This window comes from Trachinotus anak, unplaced genomic scaffold (genome assembly GCF_046630095.1).
Source record: "Trachinotus anak isolate AG129_WGS33_773 ecotype Australia unplaced genomic scaffold, CSIRO_AGI_Tana_v1 ptg000028l, whole genome shotgun sequence".
NCBI classification, from domain to species: Eukaryota; Metazoa; Chordata; class Actinopteri; order Carangiformes; family Carangidae; genus Trachinotus; species Trachinotus anak.
Window position 1 is genome coordinate 5,927,071 of NW_027273879.1, and position 24,516 is coordinate 5,951,586.

At 46.3% G+C, this 24,516-nt stretch overlaps 1 protein-coding gene across 1 annotated transcript; it reads right to left on the reverse strand.

Annotated features, from left to right (window-relative positions):
* Positions 1 to 166: 166 nt before the first annotated feature.
* On the reverse strand, positions 167 to 24,158 carry LOC139611423 (neurogenic locus notch homolog protein 1-like). Its single transcript, XM_071466107.1, has 34 exons — positions 23,898 to 24,158; positions 22,725 to 22,806; positions 14,850 to 15,112; positions 14,399 to 14,737; positions 13,277 to 13,399; positions 12,943 to 13,176; positions 12,684 to 12,839; positions 12,382 to 12,567; positions 12,152 to 12,265; positions 11,462 to 11,575; positions 11,123 to 11,356; positions 10,913 to 11,023; positions 9,486 to 9,678; positions 9,231 to 9,376; positions 8,995 to 9,108; positions 8,335 to 8,454; positions 8,068 to 8,220; positions 7,752 to 7,980; positions 7,438 to 7,639; positions 7,176 to 7,329; positions 6,880 to 7,064; positions 6,659 to 6,791; positions 6,286 to 6,543; positions 6,089 to 6,201; positions 5,400 to 5,971; positions 4,838 to 5,278; positions 4,558 to 4,703; positions 4,232 to 4,445; positions 4,002 to 4,086; positions 3,726 to 3,888; positions 3,285 to 3,583; positions 3,029 to 3,176; positions 2,825 to 2,922; positions 167 to 2,727 (listed from the first exon to the last, which is right to left on the reverse strand). The coding sequence occupies exons 1-34, from the start codon at positions 23,953 to 23,955 to the stop codon at positions 1,468 to 1,470; spliced, it is 7,440 nt and encodes a 2,479-aa protein (XP_071322208.1). The 5' UTR covers positions 23,956 to 24,158; the 3' UTR covers positions 167 to 1,467.
* Between the last annotated feature and the right edge of the window lie 358 nt (positions 24,159 to 24,516).

Sequence of the window (24,516 nt, forward strand, 5' to 3'; positions counted from 1 at the left end):
GTGTTTTGCCACTGGAGGGCGACAGACACCAGCTCATGTGGTGATGGGAGAACATGTGGTTTTCCTACAACTGTGATGGATGTTGTATTGTATTGAAGGTACTGCAGATGAGATGGCCATACTGTCCACTATGTAATATAGAAAATTAAATCAAGAAAGGAAGCTATTTAAAGCTTGACAGAAGCTTTTATTGAATCAAGACAATTTTTACAAAACATTTTGAATCAGGAAATACTTTGCAAACTACAACTTTGCATGAACATTGATTTTGAATTACATCTTTTCTTAAAAACGTCTTTATCTCTGGATTAGTTTATAAAACATGACATTTAGACACCTTTAACCACACTCTTTTACAAAGTGCAGGTGATGTCATCAAACACACAAACAAAGGTCCCTCATTTCTTTCACAAACAATGTTCTCCACCGCGAAGACATTTTTTTTTTTTTTTTTTTTTTTTTACAAGAAATCTCACAAATACATTGCTTTTCTTAGGAAAAACAAAAATCGCACTGGCACTATTTTAAACTGTGGCAAATGTAACATTTCAGCTTTCTACAACAGGTCTGTAATTTAAACCTTAACACAGGTTAAACATGGTAACCATAATCACTGATTTGAGATACAATATGAAATAAAGAAAACACTCCTTGCATCATAAATGTTCACAAATCAATTACTCAGCACCTGCCCAGACCATTATTCCATAAAAATAGGCTCAGGTTGATTTAGATGCATTTTCCACTCATTTTGAAAAGCATCTCTCAACACATAAGAGATGTTTGTTCTTTGCTTTAAGGTCCCAAATCTCCAAAGTATCTCTGTTGCTCTCTTACATTTTGCCAAAAGAGGACAGTGTAGTGAGCAACATCATGAAAGGTGACACTGTGTATGTAAATATATCATCATTTAACTCAGTGATAAGACTTAGTGAAATGTAGTTCGGTAACAAAACCAGTGTCACTTAACAAGACAAAGAGGTTAAAATATAATTAATTAATACTGAATTTTTTAAAAATAATCTATAAAAGATGAAAAAAAAACTGTACAAACATAAGGCAATGCAAATCCCAAAAATAAAATTTGTGAAAACCAATACACCAAAAGATTAAAATAAATCCAGTGAATATAGCAACACAAGACACAAATAAATAGCCAGTGTACACATCTAGGAGTCTTTTTTTTCTGATATACACTCCTCTTAAACTGTCTCTAATCTTCCCATACATAACAAAACAAAGAAATAAAAAAAAGCATAAATATAAAAGCATCTTCTTTATATTTCAGGTCAAAAAAAGCACATAAATAAATACAAAATTACTAAAACTGTTCTTATCGTTAGTATAAAAACTGATATTTAAAAGGAGTCATCTTCAGTCTTGAGACAGGTTTGTCGCTCTCTTTCTGAATGAACTTTGTTTTTAGATATTTTTACCACTACAGAGTTCTGTCAATTTAACAAGTCTTTATTTAAACTGGTCTGGGATCAGATTCATCTGCGAATGGATACTTGTAGGTGGGCTGGAGATGCCCTCTGACCAATCAGACATGTTGGAATGTGGGGATGAGCTGGACCACTGGTCAGGGGAGCCAGGGGAGGGAGTTAGAAATGGGTGGTCTGGGACCTGTAGCTGGTGGTTAGGTGTGTTGTCCATGGGGCCAGAGTAGCTGTGCTGGGAGGGAGGGGTGAGAAACTGGGTGCCGAGGATCTGCGTCTCCTGTGGCATTACAGTGTGGATGGGCATGGAGCGTCCCGAGCTGTTGTTTTGCTGCATGTCGGAGCCGTTCAGCTCGATGTTAGGGAAGCTCTGGTTGAGGGGCTGGCCGGCTGTGGTGGAGTTGGAGTTCTGGTGCTGGAGCTGCCGTGCATGAGCCTGCTGCATCATGTGCGCTGGCGAGCTGAGGTGGCTGGTCTGCAGATTCTGGTATCCCATGATCTGAGAAAGTGTGGCGGTGCTGACGCCATGCAGAGGACCCATCATGTTGTGGGGTATAGGTGGCGCCTGCGTGAAGCTTCCCTGCTGGCCTACACCTGGGTGCATCCTGGAGACCCAGTCACACTGGCCTCCTCTGCCACCTATGGATGTTGTGCCCTGACTACTGGGACTGGACACAGGCAGGTGGGAGAGACGGGGTGGGTTAGGGTCAAAAGACATACAGCCCATATCCTTACCCATGCTCATCTGGCCCATATGGGAGTCACCATTGCCTTGTAGGTGATTTAGAGACATAGGTGGGGACTGCTGGAAGGGTGACGTCATGGGAGGAGAGGCCACATCAGACAGATAGCCATGTGGTGACTCAAGGGAGTCAACCGGAGAAAGGACAGCTGACGTGTCCAGCAGATTACTCTTCCCATCCAGAGACTTTTTCTTCTTCATTCTATTATCTTTGCCCCCATCCTTCCCTCCTTTTCCCCCAGAGCTAATTTTGCGCACCTTCTTGGCAGAAAGGGTAGGCTTGAGGTTGCTAAGGTAGTCATTGGGTGAGCAGAGAGGTGGAGAGAGGCTGGAGGCGCTTAGGGGGGCACTGTGAAGCCCAGGACTCCTGACCACATTGTACTCATCCAGGAGGCGGACGATGTCGTGATGCATGCGTTCCTGGGCGATATCTCTGGGCAGCTGGTCGAGATGGTCAGTGATCTCACGATTGGCAAAGTGCTCCAGAAGAACCTTGGCTGTCTCGTAGCTGCCTTCACGGGCTGCAAGGAAGAGCGGCGTCTCTTCCTAAAAAACAAACAAACAAACAAACAGGTTAAAAAACAGAAGTATTCACTATGAATGTAAAGGTCTAAATACATGTCACACAGCTCCTTTCACATACCTTGTTGTCTTGCATGTCTTTGTTGGCACCATTTTTCAGCAGCACCACGGCAGCCTCCACATTGTTTACCGCCGCCGCCCAGTGAAGAGCAGATTTACCTGCAGAGAGAGTGAAAAGGGGTAGGGGTTGATTATCATAACACCCCAACACACTGAGGGAGCTTTATTGACTCTGGAGATGATAGGTTGATAAAACGTTAGCTACCAGAATCATCTGTGGCGTTGGCATCGGCGTGGCAGTTGATAAGTTCTTCCACCATGCCCTCAACCGCCAGTCGGGCAGCCAGGATCAGTGGCGTTGTTCCGTCATGCATGCGGGCATCAAGATCAGTGGCACGGTTTCGGATCAAAATCTGCATGAACATAGGCTTGTTTAGTTAAGTGCATCCAAGCTGTTGGACAAACTTTATCAAAAATCAAGGCCTGGAGAAATGTGAGACTTTTGTAGAGGAAGTGGTTACCTGGAACACTCCCTGTGCATCTGCAGCCACAGCAGCGTGAAGCGGAGTGCGGCCCATGTTGTCTTGAACGTTGGCATCGGCGCTGGACTCCAGGAGGCGTTTGGCAGCGTCAGAGCGAGCGTACCGAGCGGCCAGGTGGAGGGCAGTCTCACCCGTGCGGTCAGTCTGGTTGTGGAGGTTGGCACCCTGGTAAATGAAGTCAGAGATGATTTCTGCTGAGGGATCTTCTTCCTCTTCACTGTTGCCAGTCTCCAGTCCTCCACCGCTGCAGGAGGCGATCATCAGGGGAGTGAAACCATCTGAAAGAGGAAGGGCGAGGATTATAATGAGTTCCCAAGCATGTGTCTGCCGTTGTTCACAGGAGATCGCAGTTTTCATGATACACAATGATCATTATATAGAAAGAGCGTGACATTCAATAATTCATGTAAGTGTACATACCTGGTCCTCTGACATTGACATCCATGCAGTCATTCTCTATCTCTCCCTGAGGAGGAGTAGGAGCAATGGATGGAATACGTAGGTCAGCTGCGTCCAGGTGCTGCTGTGTCCATTTCCTATGGTCAGTGTGGTCACTGAGATCCAACATGGCCTGCTCCTCAAACTGAAAGACATAACAATCATCACAATCTCAGTATAAGTAGGTAGCACACATGAAAACGGTAAAATATAGTTTATTCAGACAAGAAAGGACTCATATCAGATTGCCCATCTTACCCTGAAGCGCCTGCAGTCTGGATCCTCATCATCCCATTCATTTTGATTGTCATCCATAAGATTGATGTCTGAGTTTTTCATAGGCCTGTTGAAAAGAGGAGGCAGGTTAGACCACGTACATGGCCATGAAATACAAAAGACAATGTGATTCAGTCCGCTGATGCCAGTTAAGGCTAAGTAACCACTAAGTTACAGGTAGACTTCATATTCCACTTTCAAAGTCTACGTACTTCAGCCCAACAGAATCCTCTCCCAGTGGTTCTCTGCGTTTCTTTTTGCTGGGCTCCGACACTTTGAATCCCTCTGGAAACCAGAGCTGGCCGTGCTCTCGCCGCCGCTTACGAGACACCAAAACACCCAGGCAGATGAAACCCAGAGCAGCCAAGCCCAGGAAGACGACATACATGGGGTAGAGCTCTGAAGAGGGGGGAGTGGGTCTCACACCTGAAAAGAAAGAAAGTCACTGTGTGTTACTTAGGATTTCAACTTGGTCACCACTTTTAATGTAATACAATGACTATATGTATAGCTAAAAGGCTGAGGTTAAGTAACTTACTTGTGACAGCTTCAATATAGGGAACATTTAGATTCCCACTGGAGGCCAGTGCGCCAAGGAACGCAGCTACATCTGTGGCGCTCTGGAAACATTCAGTAGACTGCTGGTAACACTGACGGTTGTCAATCTCCAGGTAGACCACAGACCTACAAGCAGAAATGGGTGGAAATGTTAACATACATCTCAGTTTTCTATAATCCAAAATACATATAATTTCATTTCTTAAAATGTTATAGATAATTTGTGTTTTTAAAAAAAGTGGGTTTATTGTGGTACCCACCCTTTGACTTGCACAGGATCCAGCTCTCTGCGTTTCCGTGGGCTGACCATGGCAGACACACGCTCCTTCACCTGACCCAACACATTGGCCGGCATCGAAGCCCACTCAGGCCAGCCGTCTGCAGAGCGCTTCAGCACGTTATGCTTAACCAGGTCCTGCTCATTGCCATAGTAAGGGAAGATCATCGGTTCTCCTTTGGCATCACGACGGAAGACCACATTGGTGTGGAGGACGCTGCTGAGCTCTCTGAGGAAGGCTGAAGAACGATTCTTAAGTTGTTCGGGGGGAATGTGGACCACCAGAACTAAGTGTCCATCTGCCAGCTTCTCTGGCATGTTGTTAGCACAGTCCAGACCATCCCATTCACACTCTGCATTGTTGCAGCCCTGGTCGCAGTGACCATCTGCGTAGTGGTCCTTACAGTACTGGTCATACAGCGGGCTGAGGAATAAGAATAAGACTAGGTTAGTATTCTGAGATTTCTGCAAGAACACAAATCCATGACAAATCCAACCAAAGATTTCTACAATACACAGCATTTTCTCTGTTTTTCTATACTTACTTGCATTGTCCTTCCTGTCCTTGGCAATCAAAGCCATCATAAAGGCAACCAGGGCTGTTGCACTGGCCATCACACTTGCCATCATTGAAGTATCGCCAGCACTGCAGAGCAGCGGAGCAGTTTTGCCATGGGTCATCAAAATTCAGCGAGCAGTCTCCTCCATCCCAACCACAAGCATGGTTGTTGCACAGCGAATCGCAGATGTGGTTTCCCGCCCACTCGTCACACTGAGGAATCTCACAGCTCACCTCCACTTCCGGAGGTGGCGTGATGTCCCGACCAAAACCTCCGACAAAGGAATAGTCCAGGATGTGGCACAGCAACCCGTTGAAATTGCTGGGGCAGCTGCACTGGAAGAAAGGTGCGTCTGGGGTGATCTGGCAAGTTCCACCGTTGTAGCAGGGGTTGGAGATGCAGAGGCTGTCAGTGGGGGTCTGGCACTCAGGTCCAGTGAAGGCTGGTGGGCACAGGCAGCGTGGGCCTATATGGCCTGACACACATGTGCCTCCATTCCTGCAGTTCAGACTCCCACAGGAGCGAGAATCATACTCACAGGAAGAACCAGTGAAGCCCTAAAGGGACCGAAATGGACAGAGGTTTTGATCATTGCACTGTACTTTGGGAAAAAAGGATAGTAAAAACGTTTTGTAAGAGGAACTGGTCTCAGCAGATCCCATCGTTGTACTCACAGGTGGGCATTTGCAGATGAAACCATGAGGTGTGTTACTTGCAACAGCACATGTCCCTCCATTTCTGCAGGGTCTTCCTTTGCAGCCATCAAACACTTTATCACAGCGCTGACCTGGAGAACAGAGGCCAAATGTAAGTGTCAGGTACACACATGGGCATACTGCCTTCTTGTCATGTGCCGTTAGACGATCAGTACCTGTATATCCAGTGCGGCATTCACAGCGGTAGCTGTTGGTGAGCTGAATGCAGTTGTAGGACCCTCTGGGGTCACAGGGGTCTGACAAACACTCATTGACATCACCTTCACAGCGCTCGCCTACGTAACCTGGTGGGCACACACATTGGTAGCCTCCAATGCGGTCCACACACTTGCCATTGTTGAAGCACTTGGGCTCATTGGTCAGTGGGTCACTGGAGGGGTTGCAGTCATCTAAATTAATCTCACAGTGGACACCTATGGGAGACAGAAATGTCGGATGAAGGATAATCCATAACCTCATTTTTTGCAGTCATCTATTTATTTGTTTTTTAGCAGCGTGTGAATGTGAATGTACTATGCAGGTATCTACCCTGTGTTCCTCTGGGACAGGAGCACTTGTATGTGTTGATGAGGTCGATGCAGGTGCCTCCATTCTGACAGGGCTGAGACTGACATTCATTGATCTCTTTGGAGCAGTTTACACCGTGGTAGCCAGGGAGACACTAACACAGAAAAAGTAAAAATCTTTATATGTAGAATTCGTCACAACTGAAGATGTCCATTCATTTATGTAATTAATTTTTTCCCTACCTCACAACTGTAGCCTCCTAGATAATCAGTACAGGTGGCTCCATTCTGGCAGGGATTGGGTGAGCACTCATCTACTTGCTCCTGGCAGTAACTCCCGGTGTAGCCGGCCTGGCAGCGGCAGTAATGTGTGTTTCCAGCATCCAGACACTGGCCTGAGTTCCTGCACAGGTGACTCACCTCCACACCTGAAATCAATGAGGACAGAGTTACAGAATGTACAAATTACTCACGGGACTTGCAGGTTCAACGGGTGTTATGAAAATTGGTTATATCATCTGATCATGTGGCTATCGTACCTTGCTGTTTGGCTGCTACCTCGCAGGACACACTGGGGATGTCACAATAGAGGCCTGTCCATCCAGTCTGGCACTGGCAGGTATAGGAGGCTCCCTGCTGCCAGCAGGAACCTCCATTTTTACAAGGGGAAGAGTCACACCAGCGCACAAGATTCTAAAAGGGAAACAAGGGGGAAAATATTTCATAACCTGTATAAATGGAGGCAATGCATGACACTAGCACAAACCTACATGGTTATCCTGCGGAGAGACTTGTCCCTACCTGACAGTTGACTCCTGTGTAGCCGTGAGGACAGGTGCACTTGTACGTCCCATAACTGTCAAGACAAGTTCCTCCATTGAGGCAGGGTTTGGAGTCACACTCGTTGATATCGTACTGGCAGTAGCTGCCAGTGAATCCAGGGAGACACAGGCAGGTGAAAGCATTGATTCCATCCACACAAGTGCCACCATTGAAGCAAGAGCTGCAGGAACACAAGAAATTAAAAATGTTAAAGCATTACTATATGTGCTGATTATTCAGAAAAGCTTTGACAGTTAGATAAGAGCAGACAAGATTTCGACAAGGAGAGCTACCTGTCAGTGCAGTCGTTGGTGTTGATCTCACAGTTGATGCCACTGAAGCCAGGCGGACAGGTGCAGGTGTAGCTGTTGACACAGTCCGTGCAGTTGGCTCCATTTCTACAGGGGTTACTCTCACACTCGTTTATGTCCTGCTCACATCTGCCTCCACGAAACCCAGGTAGACAGGTACATGTGAAACTGTTGATGCCATCGTGGCACAGACCACCATTACTGCAGGGATCTGAAAGGCAGAAAAGAGGATATAAGTTTACCATTTCTGACCTCTAAACAAGATGGGAACTTGAAAAGGTGCAAATCTGTTCCTTACTTGGTTTGCAGTCATCAATGTCAGTCTCACACTTCTGGCCAGAGTAACCAGGCTGGCACTTGCACTGGTAGCCGCCCATAGTGTTAATGCAAATAGCACCATTACGGCATGGGCTCTTCACACATTCGTTGATATCGATCTCACATGTTTGACCTTGAGATAAAGAAAAAGATGGTTTAATAAAGGTCAATCTCATTATCCAGTGGATGGACATCTTAATGGACAGGACATGTAACAGATGATGAACAGAAATGGATGGATGGATACCTTGCCATCCTTCAGGGCAGATGCAGGAGAAGCTCTGGTAGTCTTCAGACTCCTTACACACACCACCATTTTTACAGGGTCTGGGGCTGCAGGGGGCCAGAAGGGTCTCACAGTTTTCACCTGGTGGTAGAGAAAAGACAACATCAGTGTTTGCACTGCACTGTTAATACAGAGAAACTGCTTCGGCCTTAATCTTCAACAACAAATGACAAAGACACAAAATTTAATTTCTAAATCCCAGTTTCCATCCCAGTTCCTTATCCATTTCCGTGACGACTTTGTCAAACAGGAAGGGCCTTCCTGTTTCCTGCTATTGTGTGATCACAGACAGGAAACAGGACGGGGCGGAAGTGGGAATAGGGCTTGGAGCTGGCTCCAGTACTCTGGCTTGTATTAGCCACTGTGGCATGTTATTCCAAAACACACATACACATTCTGTTATCCCTGCAAAGCAGACAAGCAGAACTTTCCACACAGAGACGCCAAAAACAGACATCCCTGTTAGCGGCCACTGGCTGGTGTTTTCTAAGACAACATGGGATAGTCCTTCTGTGTGGAAAGCAGGAAATTGCCTTTACATTGACTTGTGCAAACAGCTGAGTCAGCAGATAACTAAACTAACAGTCCAGGTAGTGAAAAATAAGTGTCTATATGTCATACCAGTGTAGGGCAGCAAACAGTTGCACTTGTATCCAGCCACATCATCAATGCAGGTGCCCTGGTTGAGGCAGGGGTTGGAGGCACACTCGTTGATGTTAGTTTGGCAGTTAGGTCCTACAGTGACGGGATTAGAGATCGCACTTGGGTTAGATATAGGCCAACAGGACACACACTCAGTCTCAATGAGCAAAGGGAAAGAAGGGTGGTGACGAGAGGTTGTAAGAGTTACAACTAACCAGTGAAGCCGGCTCTGCATGTGCAGTGGTATCCGCTGGTCATGTCCTTGCAGGTTCCCCCGTTCATGCACGGGTTGGACTCGCACTCATTGTTATTGATGTCGCAGTTTGGCCCGCTCCATCCAGAGTCACAGGTACATTTGTAGCTTTAATAAAAATGAAAAGACAGTTCAGTTGTGTTTGTTTGTTTGTTTGAGTGCTATTTGGAGCCCTTTTTTTGCTGCTAACTCATCCTAACATTGGATCTGTGCTCACCCATTGATGAGGTCCTGGCATCGGCCATGGATGCAGGGGTTGCTACCACACTCGTCGACCTGAGACAAACAGGTGGCATCATTGTACCCCTCTGGGCACAGGCAGGTAAAGCTGTTGATGCCGTCAACACATGTGCCCCCGTTGTGACAGGGGTTGATGGCACACTCGTCGATGTTGATGTTACACATTGCTCCTGAAAGACAGTAAGATATGATTTTATGAGAATGTAGCAAATATTCCCTTTGAAAGGTGCAAACTGATAAATGTCTACACTGGCTGTTCTAAAAGCCCCACAGAAGGACACCGCTCTCTGTTGTGGTATTCTTTGAGCCTTTATAAGCTGCTGGCTGAGGTGCATTGTGTGGCTTTTGGACAATAGAGAGCTAACACTAAAGACTCAACATTCAACAGGCAGGAGCTGTAGCAGCTCCAATGTGTGCCTGGCCTGGCGGCCCCTGGAGGCCCTTTTGCCTCTCCTTCATTGATTGAATGGGGCCCTGTTGAATAGGCAGAAGGAGAGTTTCAGCTGGATCTGAGAGGGGGGAGGTGCTGCCAGGAAAGGGGGGGGCTGTAGCTACTCACCCTATTCACACACACGCACCACCCCCCTGTCCAGGGAGAAGTAACCTCACCCAGGGCTGTTTACAGGGACAGAAGGCCAGACCCATTTCACACATGGCCGAGTAACAATTAAACCCCCCTCTGATCCCCCACCCAGCTCCCTCCTCCTCTGTTCTTCATCAATCAGGAAGGGAGGGCCCAACTGCCTGATCTTCAGTTACAATAGTCCTCTGTCCCTCTGTGTCTCAGTCCCGCCGTGCCCTCCACGCTCACCCCATACGCACAAAAAGATGAGCGGGAGGAGGGATGCACAGCAGCCTGCACACACACACTTGTTCCTCCCTGCCCCCCTTTTAGCATAATGACACAGCCACTACCAGTCAGAACCGGCTCTGTTGGGCCCTGGAAGGGACGGAGACAAGAGTGGTCCACTTGTTGGGATAAGACTAAAGTTTTATATACTGGTGCATCACAGACAGTTGAGTGCCAAGTAAATGAAGTGAGAACACTTCAATCTGAGTTACCAGTGGCATTTGTCATGCAGTTGCACACTAACAAACATCACATGTGTGATTAAAGGCCAGGCTCTTTTCCTTTTAAAGTATCACCTTACAGACCCTTTCCAGGCTCAGCGTCACAGTCTTTTCAAATGGTTGGCAAAGTGAGTGCTTTGTGTGTGTGATTCTGTGTGTATCAGGTTGGAGACTGTGTTCCTTTCTCTACTACTACCCCCCCCTTCATCACACACAGGAAATCTGACACCTTTGTTCTGCAGGAGTGGACCCGCCAGCCACCTGTCGTACCTGCCCCTCCCAAAGCTCAGTGGGCCATCCCACTGCACCTGTAAAACTCCACCCAGCGCTCACCTGTGTAGCCCGGCTCACACGCACACTCGTAGCCGTTGATTTTGTCAATGCATCTCCCGTAGTCACAGGGTTTGCTCTTACAGTCGTCCAGGTTCACCTCACAATTGAAACCTAGAGATTGGAGCACAAGTGAGCAAAAAATATGAGGCGAAACTGGCATTTAAACAGGAAGAGTTTCTCATAGTTAAATGTGGATGTTTAAAGTCTCACCTGCAGTGCCTTTGGGGCAGGAACAGATATATGTATTCTCTCTATCCTGGCAAGTACCACCATTCTTGCAGGGCTGGCTCAGGCACTCGTTGATGTTGGTCTCACACAGACGGCCAGTGTAGCCAGGGTGGCAGTAGCAAGTGAAGGAGGCCAAGCCATCCTTACAGGTGCCATAGTGGCAGGGGTCAGAGTAGCATTCGTTGACGTCGGTCTCACAGTGCTGCCCTGTGTAACCTGGACGAGAAGAGGAAGTGAGTATTTAGGAGAATAACGGTAATGCGCGCTCAAACTAGAAAAACTGGAAGCAATTTGCATGAAAAAAGCAATAGTTTGGTTTACCTTCAGCACATTCACAGGTGTACTTGTTGGGACCATCTGTGCACTTTGCTCCATTCTTGCAGGGGGTGCTGGCACACTCGTCAATGTCCACCTGACACAGACTCCCCGAAAAACCTGCAAGTGGAGTGGACGAGGCACAGAATTATGTTTTAAATGTGTGTAATTTCCAAAAAAATGTGGGCAAAATGCAAAAATGGAGAACACAAAAACTAATTTGCAATTGAAGTAGGTCTGGAGGAGACTGGAGATCCTAACGAACCATTCCACAACACTCCTTCCACCCCACCCCCACCCCCCCACCTCCACTCCTCAGCTCTTACTGTGCAGTGAAATCTTTCTTTCAAAGCACAACACAATAGCCTCCAGCTTACCGGGTACAAACCAATCCCTGCCCCCCGATTTTGGCGCTAAGCTCTAACACAAACTCTCATGCCCGCGAAATATGCTAATGTATCTGCAATCTGATATGCTCTGTCCTGCTCACCCGAAAACCCTTCTGTGACACTATAAGAAGAGATAAATCATTTACATTCAATCTGAGAACCATGCACGCTCTACTCATTGACAGATACGTTAATGATCCACTCTTTTATAGCCTCTTCACTGCTCCCATTGTCTTACCAAAAAGGGGTTAAAAGAGACATGAAGGACTGAAGAACCTATGTTTCCCATTCCCTGATATGTTCTTACCTTTGGGGCACTCGCAGTGGAAAGAGTTGATCTTGTCAATGCACTTGCCATTGTTGAGACAAGGTTGGCTGGCACATTCATCGGTGTTGATGTGGCAGAACACACCCTCATATCCTGAAAATTGTACAGTCATGAGTCAGACGTTTCTTTTCTCACCCTAGTCATTGTCCCAGTGTTTAATAATACTCCAAAATAAGCTTAGAAAAAAAAAGGTCTACTGATGTTCCTACCTGGCATACAGATGCAATGGAACCCTCCAATCTGGTCCAGACAGGTGGCATCATTGTGGCAGGGATTAGACATGCATTCATTGACATCCATCTCGCAGCGGGGACCCTCATAACCTTGAAGACACTTACACTGGAAAGAGCCTTTGGTGTTGAGGCAGCGACCACCATGTTCACAAGGGTTGGCACCTAAAACATCAAGGTACAAGACATCACACTCATGTGGTTATTTATGCATAATAACTATAAAGGACTGAATTCCTAAACCAAACCAGAGGAGAGAAACAGTTGGCTTTATTACTTACCGAGGGAGCACTCATCAATGTCCAGGTTGCAGGCTGACCCAGTGTAACCCGGGGGGCACGTGCAAATCGCCTTGCCATTAACTGGGTTGGTGTCACAGTTGGAGCCCTTTTGACATGGGTTGCTGATGCAGGCGTCATCAAGGTGGCACAGCAAACCTGTGAGACCAACAATACATTTTGTCATCAAACTGTATCATTACAATTTCATCACTTCAATGAGATCTATGAGATCTGTGTGCACGGTCTGGAGGAGTCGTACCTGTGCGACCGTGAGGACACTCGCAGAAGAAGGAAGCTACGCGGTCGTGGCAGGTCGCACCGTGGTAACAAGCTGCGCTGGCGCAGTCGTCGATGTTCTCGCTGCAGTCGTCCCCCATCCACCCATTGACGCAGACGCAGTGGTAGCTGCCGTGAGTGTCATGGCAGGTCCCTCCGTTCTGGCACGCGTTGGGCATCAGCTCACATTCGTCCACATTTTCTGTGCAGTACTGACCTGAAAAATGTGAGTGTACGTTTATAAATGTTTCCTGTGTAAGTTTCTGAGTACATTTTAAGGTTAGATGGGAAAAAATGTTCTTTTGGCAAAAGGTCACCTGTGTAATGAGGTGGGCACTGGCAGTTGTAGGTGTTCACACCATCTACACACACACCGCCATTCTGGCAGTTGTGGCCTGGACAGTCATCAATGTTATGTTCACAGTGCTGACCTGTGAAGCCTGGTGAACAGAGAGACACGAGACAAACAGGTGTTAAAGGACTAGGTGCTAAAAACATTGAAGAGTCACAAAGATATAAGAAAGATCTGGCAACATTTACTTTTAGTTAATAATCAAGACTCTTTCTTCCGCTCGCTATCGCTGTGCACATAAATGAAAGGTAAGGTCTCTATATCCTCATGGCAGATTGTTTTAATGCCCTGCAGATGACAGCGCGGCTTGTCTCCTCCTCAAACATCAAAGGCTCAAGTGGGTGTTTTACAGCCACGATAGCCTGATTAACTATCAACCCAAAGCTCTGCAGGTGCCCGTGCAGCTTTGCAATCTAAACGCATTCCAGCACGGACACCCACGAGAGACGCACAGCATGGGTTAAACTTTAACACAGAAGCCCCACAGTATCCCTCATTCATCTGCATATCTAAACAACTTGCTCTGTGCTGGTCATAAGCGCACAATCAGACAATAAAGCTTAAAATAAAGAGCAGTACAATTGTGCTTAGTGTAAGGTGGTACAGAGGAGAAAAGCTTCTCCACGGCTGGTCTCCTGACTTTAACAGCAGTAACCACAAACTATGCAAGATTAGCCAGAGTTTTACACAACACTGCAACGGTTATGGGTGCCAAGACAATAACGGTACCAAAAAGACTGGCTGTATTTAGCCGAAAAACAAGATACTTTTGCGTGTGTGTTTTTGACCTCATGAATAGGGTGTGTATCTATACGTTTATCTGTATGTGTGGCTCCCGGTGTTTTGGGGGCATGTTGGTGATTATCTGAAGGAAACGTCTGTGTGACTGCATCCTGCCAGGGGAGGCTGGCAGAGTAAGAAGGGGAGGGGGGTACTCGTTCCACCCAATCAGATTTTACTACAACAACAGACTGGTTTATAGGTCAACTGATGTAATAGGAAACCAAAAGTGTGTGTGCCAGATACAACTCTATACGTCAACACATTGTCCTGCTTATTAATGTGTAGATGTATGTTTTCGTGATACCTGGTAGGCAGCTACAGTCATAGGTGGTGTCTCCCTTCTGGACGCAGGTGCCTCCATTCTGGCATGGTGAGGGGCTGCATGGCATGTAGGGGGTCTCGCAGTGTTGGCCGGTGTACTCTTGAGGACAGCGGCAGTGGTACGAGCCCACCTCGTTCACGCACACGCCGCCATTAAGACAGTGGGAGGGGGTCTGAGCGCACTCGTTGACGTCTTGCTTGCAGGTTTGACCTTGAAAAGCAGGTGGGCAGGTGCAGATGTAGGTGGAATCGAAGGCTGAGCACTGGCCACCGTTCGCGCATGGATTGGAAGCACACGGGTTGGCAAGCTGGCATGTTTTGCCTTGAAAACAAAACATCAAAAGAAAGTTTTAATAATTAGGGTTAATGGTAAAAAAGAGGCAAAAGAGAGATGATAAAAGGCATGTTGAGCTGATAAAACTTTAGCTGCATACCTGACCACCCAGGTGGACAGCGGCAGCGGTAGGCAGTCAGGGTGATGAGGTCACATGTTCCTCCATTGCGACAGGGGGAGCTCATGCAGGCATGGTTGGTGGGGGTCAGGCACAGCCGGTCGACGAAACCCAGGCGGCACACGCAGCGGAAATCAAACGTGTTGTCATGGGAAACGGCGCGGCATTCGCCACCGTTGCGGCAGGGTGAAGGGCTGCAGGGGCTTGGGTACTGGCACCGACTGCCTACGTAGTCACTGGGACATCTGGGAGTAGAGAGTGAGAGCAGAAGTGGTTATGATTAGAGAACTAAGATCTTTTTTGGTTTAAATCATGGGAACAATTATCTAAACAAAAGGGGAATAAGGGCAGTGAGGGAGAAGGGGAGGGGGGACGAAAAGATTTCCCGCCCAGCAAAGTCCCACCGTAATAGGACAGGGACACCATGTTGTTCTAGTGTGTCTCTCTGGATTAGACTCCCTCAGAACCTTGAAAACACATTCTGCTGGGACAACAGACACCCAGAAAATACTCTAGTCGTAGCAGCCCGTTCCCATCTACCTTTCGCCCCCACGCTGTCCGCACTCATCCTGAATGATCGTAGAGATCAAGGGGACTGTGCCGGCTCTGGATGTCCTATATGAAACACTGCATTCAGACCCTAAGCCCCTGGGTGCTTCCCTCCCATCCAGACCAAGGACAGATGCTGCTACAGTCACATAGCTCAAACTGGCTGATTATGAGAGTTAAGGACTTGGAAACTCAGGACAAAAGCTGGACAAATATGAGGACAGACCAGCTCTTTCGCAATGTGAAAGTAGAGATGAATTCTTCACCCCCACCCAAAAAAAGACAAATCAACAGGATTTCACTTCACATTATTTGATATGCAGCTTGTACACAACGGTAAAGTCCTATCTGTCACGTGTTGGATCATTTAAAGTCAGCAAAAAAAGTGTTTATGTTTGAATTGGGGCTTGTGTGAGAGTGTGTAGTTGTGCATATGAGCATGAGTGTTTATGTGCAAGGGAGGGCATCTGTTGGCCTCCTAGTATCTCCACAGGGAGCAGGTGCGCATGTTAATGAAGGCAGCTGTTGGACAGGACTCCTCCTCCTCCCCCCTTTTCCTTTCTCCTCCTCCTCCTCCTCCTCCACCTCTCCCCTGATCCATCCCCCCTCCCTCCCTGCCTCCCTCCTTCCCCTCTGTCCCCTTGTCAGATGGGGGTGCTGACAAGCCAACCTCTCCTCCAGGGACATAAAGAACCCATGTGAAGTCAGCTGTTGCAACTTCTGTCTCTTCAACCCCCCCGTGCCCGTCTCAACCACCACACTCATTCTTAATTCCTCTCTTCCTTACCTGTTCCTCCTTCAATTTCCTTTTTTTTACTACACAGCACTGACTCTGCTCTAGTCTTCCTGTTGTTTCTGCTTCGACTCAATCTCCGCTTTTCATTGCCCTGTTTTCTCATATTTCTCCTGTCTGGACTTTTTACAGCTCCCCACAGTTTGCTTTTTACAGCCCCTTTTGTCACACAGGACTGATGAAAACTCCCCTGTTGACTTAGTTAGGTGAGACCAAATCAGGGAGTTTTTAACAGTCACATGTGCCCCACACGGAGCCCAGACAGTTCCAATTGGCAGACGATTGTAAAATTTTTTGGGGTGGCTTTGAAGTTTCTCTGCGTCATTTTCCCATGAAAACAAACTGGATAATCACTAAGGCAATTCACTGTTTCGATATGAAAATCCTCACAAAGTTTTGTAAGGCATAATGAAACTGAGACCTTGTTAATGGTGTGTGTGGGCACTCCTGTGTGTTTGTGTGTGTGTGTGTGTGTGTCACCCCATGCTAACTAACTGTAATAGATCCTCTTTGTCCTGAAGTCAGTGCAGTCTGAGATAAAGATCCACCCACATGCTGAAAGCTCAGCAGCACACACTACGGCAACAGGTCTCTCCCAGCGATGCAATGTCCCCTCAGGCCGGAGCAGATGCTTCCCCGACCTCTGACCCCAAACACTTTTGTGACTGTGGGATGGCCTCTTTGCCTTCTCTCCCCTCTCTCCTCTCACCCCGCTGGGCCTGATCTACCATCTGCCACTCTGGGGGTGACTTTATCCTCTGACACAAAACCAGCCCCACTGTGTGGTGGAAATGCCACAGCTGAGGAAAATGTTATGTAAATGCTTGAGGGCAGTATACAGTAACCATGTCTGTGAGATTCTGTTTTTGCACTCTTGTTGTTTCCTTTCATGTTGTTTATGAAAGTACTACGCAATCACCATTTTTCTTTTCCCACTCTCCTCAACTCTCACCTCCCACTTGTTCTCTTTGAGTGGCCATTTGTTTCTGTCCTTTCCTCCTCATTCATTTTGTCTAGTTTGCTAATGTCCCATTGGATGTGTCTAATAATTAGCCAAGGTCTGACCTCTGAGGTGCACATCTGTTGGTAAGACTGGGACCAGAACAGCAAAGTATTGTTAGAGGAAATGAGAAATGTACTGGGCCTGGAAGGACCTGAACTCCCACCACAATGAATGATCTGAACTAGGACCAGGGAGTTTAATACTGCCGAAGGGGAGCGACACTATAAATGCAAAAATGTATGATAGCTATACATACAGCAGAATAAATGAATTATTTAATTAAGTGACTTAATATTATTAAATATTATTCTCCTGTAAAATCATCTCCTCTCTCAAGCTGTACTCTTCTAACAATTTAAAATTCAGAAAACAGCCAATTCCCATAAAACCATTAAACTGAAACACAGTCAGGAAGCCAAAGGGAAATTTTAAAGTGTGACCTTCAAATATCATGAGTAAAATCTTACAAAGTTCATCAAATCACCTCCTTTAAATAACATTCTGAAACTGAGATGAAGCATAAGCCAAATGAAACCAAAAGAAACAAAGTGAACATGAATATTTTCTACACGTAACAACAAACGTCTTGAAAACAGCCCATCAAGAGATCATTTTGACAGTAATTGAGCTATTACGTATCTCACTCTCTCCAAGATGTGAAGTGGGAAGATTTATGAGGGTCACTCACACTGACAGGGACTGAGCACCTGCTGACTAATGACTGCAAAGTCACTTTCATGCACAAAATACCAGATAACAAAGCCCAGGGTCATAACTACCTACAGTAACTGAGGGATCCCCTTTGCTCTGTTGATGTCAGGTTAATTTCAGATACTCTCCCAACACTGTTGAGACGCCGCACCTCACAGTCCAACAAGGAAACACACCTGCCTGTTACTCCACCTCTTTTGATGGTTATCAGTGACAACACATCTGCTAATGTACCTCCAGCCTGGAGTCCATGGCTCAGGTGTATACATAACATGTAACCACAACATCCTGGGTATGAAACTGATCTGGGACCCTCTATGAAACAACTTTGTTTTTGTTGGATAATGGAGGGTAACTTATTCTCCTAACTGAAAACGTTTCTGCTCACGCATGTAGTTAAAATACAGATAAAGAAACATACATACACACACATTAGAATTTAATTCATTCACTCCCTTGCTGGGTGCCCTGTAGTGTAACACTGACCTGCCACCAAAGAATTGGTGTTTTTACATTTGTAAATGTTTGCTGGTGCATGTGAACTTTCAGCACCCACTAGAGTCAAATAGCCTCTTATCTCTGTGCTGTGACAGCACAGCTTTGATCGTCCCGCTCTGAGGATCTCCAGACTCCCAGGATCCTGATCACCGCCTGGTCGCAATGTGTTATTCTGGGGCCATGTCAACACCAAATGTGGGGAAGTATTAGTCTGCCTATTGAATATTTTCTTCAGGTTACACTAAAAATTTTTAGATTGAAACTCAAAATCAATACAAAGTACCAAATTTGTTTCCATGTGAGATAAATGAGACTGGACCTTTTTCCCACAGTGTTCCCACCAGCCTCTTTTACTGCTGTATTAGAGGGGCCTTGGCATCTAGGGAATGGGCCCAACCAGGGGAGTGGCAGCCTTAGGCTTTTATTGGGGTTTAAGCTCTAACGCCAGCAGGCACACTTGACCCAGTCATGCACTTGTATGCTCCTGATTCACTTAAGCCCACATGGAGCTGAGCTTTAACAGAGACCTGCCTGGTAATCCTATAGGAGGACAAATGAAGAGCGGCATTCCTTAAGGGAGAGTGGAACATCTTTTTAGTGGTACTGGGCTCACTCTAGACAGTCTTTATGAGTGAGACATTTTATCATCAATATGCAACACCAGGCAGCTCTGTGCAAGGTCAGAGAGGTCCGAGCACACCGGCGACAGTAGACTTTCAGTCAATTTTCTGTCTCACGTCTATTTCTGTCACACTTCTTGCAGTATTTGAGACATGTAGCGAGACAGTTGAGATGTTTTCTGGGTTTATTATTAACAGTCACCTCAGACCAAAACAGTGTCTATTTCAGCAAAGCAGCACCGACAGTCAGTCAGCCACGCAAAGGCGGGGTTGAGGGCAACAACCTTTCAACCTCGCCATGCCCTCATTACTGTCTCACAAATGGAAAACTATATTTGACTCAAACGATGTTGTGCCCTTGCTTGTTTTTAAGCGGCCTATAACTAGATGACTACAGCTCCATGGGAAACAGGAAGCGCCAGACCTTCAGATAACCTCTCATTTTTCAGAATCACGATCGAGTGCTTCCCCATTACAGTGGCTTGTTTTTGTTTCCATGTGTCAAGTACTACCACAAACTGAAGCACACTTTTAAGTCTAGACAAGAGATTTTCCCCAGACTACAACCTTTTCCTGCAATGAATTAATCTGTGTAGTGAGTGTGATTTTGAGCAAGTTTGAAGGATTAAATATATGCTCTATTGTTCTCTCTTTGTCACTTAAGAGTGTTTTAAATCCCCTTATTTAAATTTTACACGTCTACACAGCCAAAACGTATTCCATCAAAACTGAATTAAGGCCAGACTCTCACTTGTTGACGTTTCTTTTACCATAAAAATGGTTATGTCATGGGAGTGTATAATTTCAAAGATAATTAAAATTAGCATTTACCAAAGAACATAGCTAACATAATATAGCCTACAAAGCAACATTTAATTACACAGCTAAGCAAGAGAGCCAAATCACATTAAAGGTAGCTAGTGAGATTGCCACAGCTAGCCATAGCTAAAGCCGACTAGCCTATACTCTGCCTAGCTGTTTCCCGTTTGATTTGTTATTACGCATAAATGAGGCCATGGTTAAATTCAGTAACTGAGAATAAAAACATCTCAACTTCTGCGAAAGGGCAACTAGTCTAGCTTTGCAAAGTAGCTGTAAGTGGAGTTTATGATTTCTTATGGTTATGTTGTTTTTAAATTACTTTTAAAGTTTTTAATTTGTTCATAAATGTATCTTACTGGTTTCAGTGTATCAGCAAAAGGTGGATGGAAAGTTACATCATGTTTTGTTTTGTTGAAACTGTGGTTTTCCCCTCACATGCCCTGAAGTTTGTCTAAGTATACTTTCATTTAGGGTCTATGCACGTTCTTACTTTTATTTTGGTAAAATATCAGCTTCAAAACACATAAAATGAAGGCACTGCAACCTTTCTCTTACATTAGTATACCAAGACAGCCAGAAACTTTTAAACATTCACCTTTCCTATTGTTACTGCTTTTTACCTTTGTAGGCAGATACAATTATCAAGAATACCCCAACACAAAAGCTGAGCTCAATCAAACTCAGAGAGATAAATACACAGCAGTTAAATAAACAGGACACAAGCCAGGTCCTACTTTAGGGATGATCCATACAGAAAAAAAATCTAATTAAAGGAGGCTATTTTTACAACCAGGAAGGACAAAAAAACATCCTCTCTTCAGGATAGGGAAATGGAATATCAATTTTGTCCCAACACAGGTATAATCCCAGTTAACCCTTGGGACATGTGATTACCACAGTGTACACCAAGCCTAACCTTGTTCTCTATGCCACCATGTGATTTCACTCTCTCTTCTCACACTCGTGGGAACTGTGATAAAAGAGGATTTAATTCCTTACCACTCAAATCTGTGTCACCATATGCTTATGCACTGCAGCGAAAAACCACAACACACAACCTGACTCACTTCTGGAGTTGCATGTGTGGGTTTCAAGCATTTTAGCATTTAAACGTTTGACCTTACATTCAACATTGTTTAGTTGGAATATACATCTTAACCTCACATGACTCAACCTGTGTGAATGTGGAGCCGTGCCTTGACTCAGCCGTCACAGTGCCAACCTCACCGTCTTGTTAACCAGTGTGTCAGCGGACTTTCCAGCCAGGTCATCAACGCACAATCAAAGGGCATTTGCCAGTTAACATGGCACAAAATTCAAATAAGAATAAAAAAAGCACACACACTCATAGAGACGCTACACTCTGACCCCGGAGCACAGACGCTGAATCTCCCAGTGCACCCCTGTGACTGGGGGCTGCCTGCCTCAGCGGGGATGAATGATTAATGAGAGGAAAAGCAAGGAGGAAGAGAGAGTGCGGGTGGATGAAGTGATGCTCTTATCCTGTCTGTTTTTAATTGGACCAGGCAGAGATGGGACCACAATAACAGCTTTGTGGAGGAGGAGGGTGGAGGGAGTTTCTATGTGCACACGTGCGGGGGTCTGTGTGTGTGTGGCGTGTGCAGATTAGATATTGTATATTGGTGGCCCTGGGCTAGTAGCGTGGGCTATGCAATAATTCCCCCTTGTCCCAGCAGTCCAGAGAAGCGTCTGCCATGACCACATGCCCTGAGGGTAAACCAGACCACCCCTGAGCTTCTTTACAGATGGACAAAAATTATGCCACAAGTGGAAATCAAACTCCTTTTTTTTAAGTAAAAAAAACTTCAGGATAACCCATAAGTGAAACTCAAAAACTGACATCCTCCCTACGCCTTATCTTTCTTATTCTTGCACAGGGGATGTCAGCATACTCAGTATTTCACCCACAAACTACTAACATCATTGCAGAGTCTAAACAAACAGCCCACAATCTGCCTCTCTCTCTGTCGGTTCCCACTTGTTTGCCTTAAAATATCTGCACTTTATTCCAATTAATCTCACTCTCTCGACATCAAATCCAATTACATTTCGCAGCCATCTGGCCTTCTAGCGGTGATCACGAGCCGGTAAGGTGGGGGGCTGGAGTGGGGATGGAGGGAGGGGTGTGTATCCATTCAGAAAGCGGGAGGGGGGGTTAAGGTTAGTGGGGGTTGTGGCAGGGGTTTGGTGCGTGCTGTGGTGTTTGGGGTGGCTGTGGCATGATGGGAAGCCCCACTCAGATTAGTCACACAGCATTATTCTGACTGCAGGACAATGGGTGACGGGCGGCAGGCGAGCCCCAGCTGTCGCCCATGAAAGAGCAGAAAAACAAGATTTAAGACTGGACGCGTCCTCTCACTTTGCTGGCGAAGGGGTCTTGCATTCATTAACTGGCCTGCTGATGAGGGGGGGGGGGCTTTTGTCCAGATATCCCTCTTCACCTCTGCAACACTCTGGAATTGCACTCTCTTTTCATTTCTTCACTTCTTCTAAACTCTTTTCTTTTTAGGGAATGTGTGCAGCCTCGCGGAGCAATGCGGCTCCTGGAGGGGTACAGGAGCACACCAGCCCAGAGAAACTCAAGGGCCTCCTCTGGTTGCCGGGCACAGGGCCCGCTCAAAGGCTGGAATGGAAAAGGGGGAATATGTGGCCCCTTTTCTTTTTAACCAAAAAGCCCTTTCAAGTACCAAAATTACACTACACTACACTGCACCTCTAAAACTGCACAAATTCCAAAACACCCCAACAAAAGACAGAGAAAACGTTGAAGCTTTGTTATCATCTGCACTGCAGCATCTGGGCCATCACATGTTGCTGCTTTTTACTCTGCTGTCACTTACTTGCACTCTCCATTTCCATTTGAGGTGGCTTCGCATCTTCCTCCATTCAGGCACGATTCAGTGGGTAGGGAGCATTTTAGACCTGTTGAATGAATGACAAACATTGAAAAACACACCTGCGACCCAACGTGGACTCACAGGACACACTGTGCGGGCGGTGCGTGTGAAATCTGGAGCTATTGGGATTAACAAGGATTAGGCAGAGTTGAAATTATTAGCGGGAAATTATTCATCAGTGAGATTTTTAATACAGCTTTATTCACATAACGCACAGGCGCACTTGCACATCCTGATCTTTTAATTGATTTGTTACACAGTTGCCCGTGGGGGATATCGGGAAGCCTGTTGCGGACACCGGTGAGGCCTCGGAACGCGTGGTGCGTGGCTTTTTTTTTTTTGCGGGCGAAAGCGCAGCAGCTGCGGGGCCAGCACGGGCCATAAAACACTCTCCTCGGGCATTGTTTACCGGCAGACGGGAATAACCCCCCCCCCAACTCACAACACTCTCCCACACATGCAGACAAAAGGTGCCACCCCCCCTCCCCTCCCCTCCCCTCCCGCAGCGTCCCCCGGCCCCAACACACGCACCAACTTCCATTATCTCGCCATGTTATTTAAAAACCGGGTCAGAACAATTTAAAAGACTCAAATCCGTTTTCTCCCCAGTTAAATAAAACCAAAAAGTTCGGTTGCAAGACTAAACAGCCAACTAGAAGGCCTTAAACACGACTCATAATAAGTTTTTGATAGTAATTAATTGTCGCATCTGAAGTATGAGGCCGGTCCCACCAGGAGCCAGGGGTCTGGGGTCTGGGGTCTGGTTCTGCCTGCGCAGACAAAATAAACAGTTAACTTTCACAAGCGAGTTCTGGAAAGTCAGCGGACAGGCGCGCCGCAGCTCTTGGCTCCTGCGCATGAAGTGAATTCATTCCCACGACCAAGAAAAGCTCTTAAAGTAAGCCAATAAAACTTTCAAAGGGACTCACTGGATTTGATTAGTGTCTGATCTTCTGCTTACACTTATGTGGGTCTCGAAAACAGCCCTGTACTGATCGAACTGACACGGCCAGGCACTGAGTGATTCTGGCTGATCGCGCTCCCCTTCCTGACCCTCAGTCATGCTCTGCATCCTGCACCGCGACTCCGCAGCAAAACACTTCGAGACCTTCTTACCTTGTGAGAGGACGATTGCAGGGATCAGAAATGTCAGTTTCACAAAGAAACGATACATTCCTCCTCTTCAACTTCACAAATGTCGCTGAATCCCACGTAGGGTTCTCATAGATCCACAGTTTGGTGTCCTCCAGATGTTGGCTTGAAATAAATATCCTTGGTAAGAAAAGGTAAATCCAACAGAGAGAGGAGAGAGAGATAGAGAGAAGTCTCCAGTCATCAAGAGGAGTCAGTACATAGATGTTAACCTGGTGGTTTCCGAGTTCTCAATGAAATCTAGAGGCAACTCCACAAGTTCCTCCCACTCCTCCTCCTCCCCTCCGTACCTCCTCCTCCCCCCTCCGTGCTCCCCCCTCAGGCCAGATGAAAGCTGTGTCTCCCTCTCCATGCTGTAGGAGCAAACACTCATTCCCCTCTCACTGTCCTGGGTAGGTCAAGTAAAATTATTAACATTAGGCAGTTGTGGAAAATGCTTGGAGACAGTTTAGAGGCACTTTACTCCATTTCTTCCACTTTCTGCCATTTTATACATCTACTCTGCAACATGTCAGAGGGAAATACACTTTTTAGTCCATCACATTCAACTTAGAGCTCTAGATATATTTTCGAAATGAAGATT

Coding starts and splice junctions, on each gene's coding strand:
- LOC139611423 (XM_071466107.1), bottom strand. CDS start 23,955: ATGTATCGTTTCTTTGTGAAACTGACATTTCTGATCCCTGCAATCGTC. Junction 9,679..10,912: donor GTGTGAGCCGGGCTACACAG/GTGAGCGCTGGG, acceptor ACTGTCTTTCAG/GAGCAATGTGTAACATCAAC. Junction 2,728..2,824: donor AAGACATGCAAGACAACAAG/GTATGTGAAAGG, acceptor TTTGTTTTTTAG/GAAGAGACGCCGCTCTTCCT.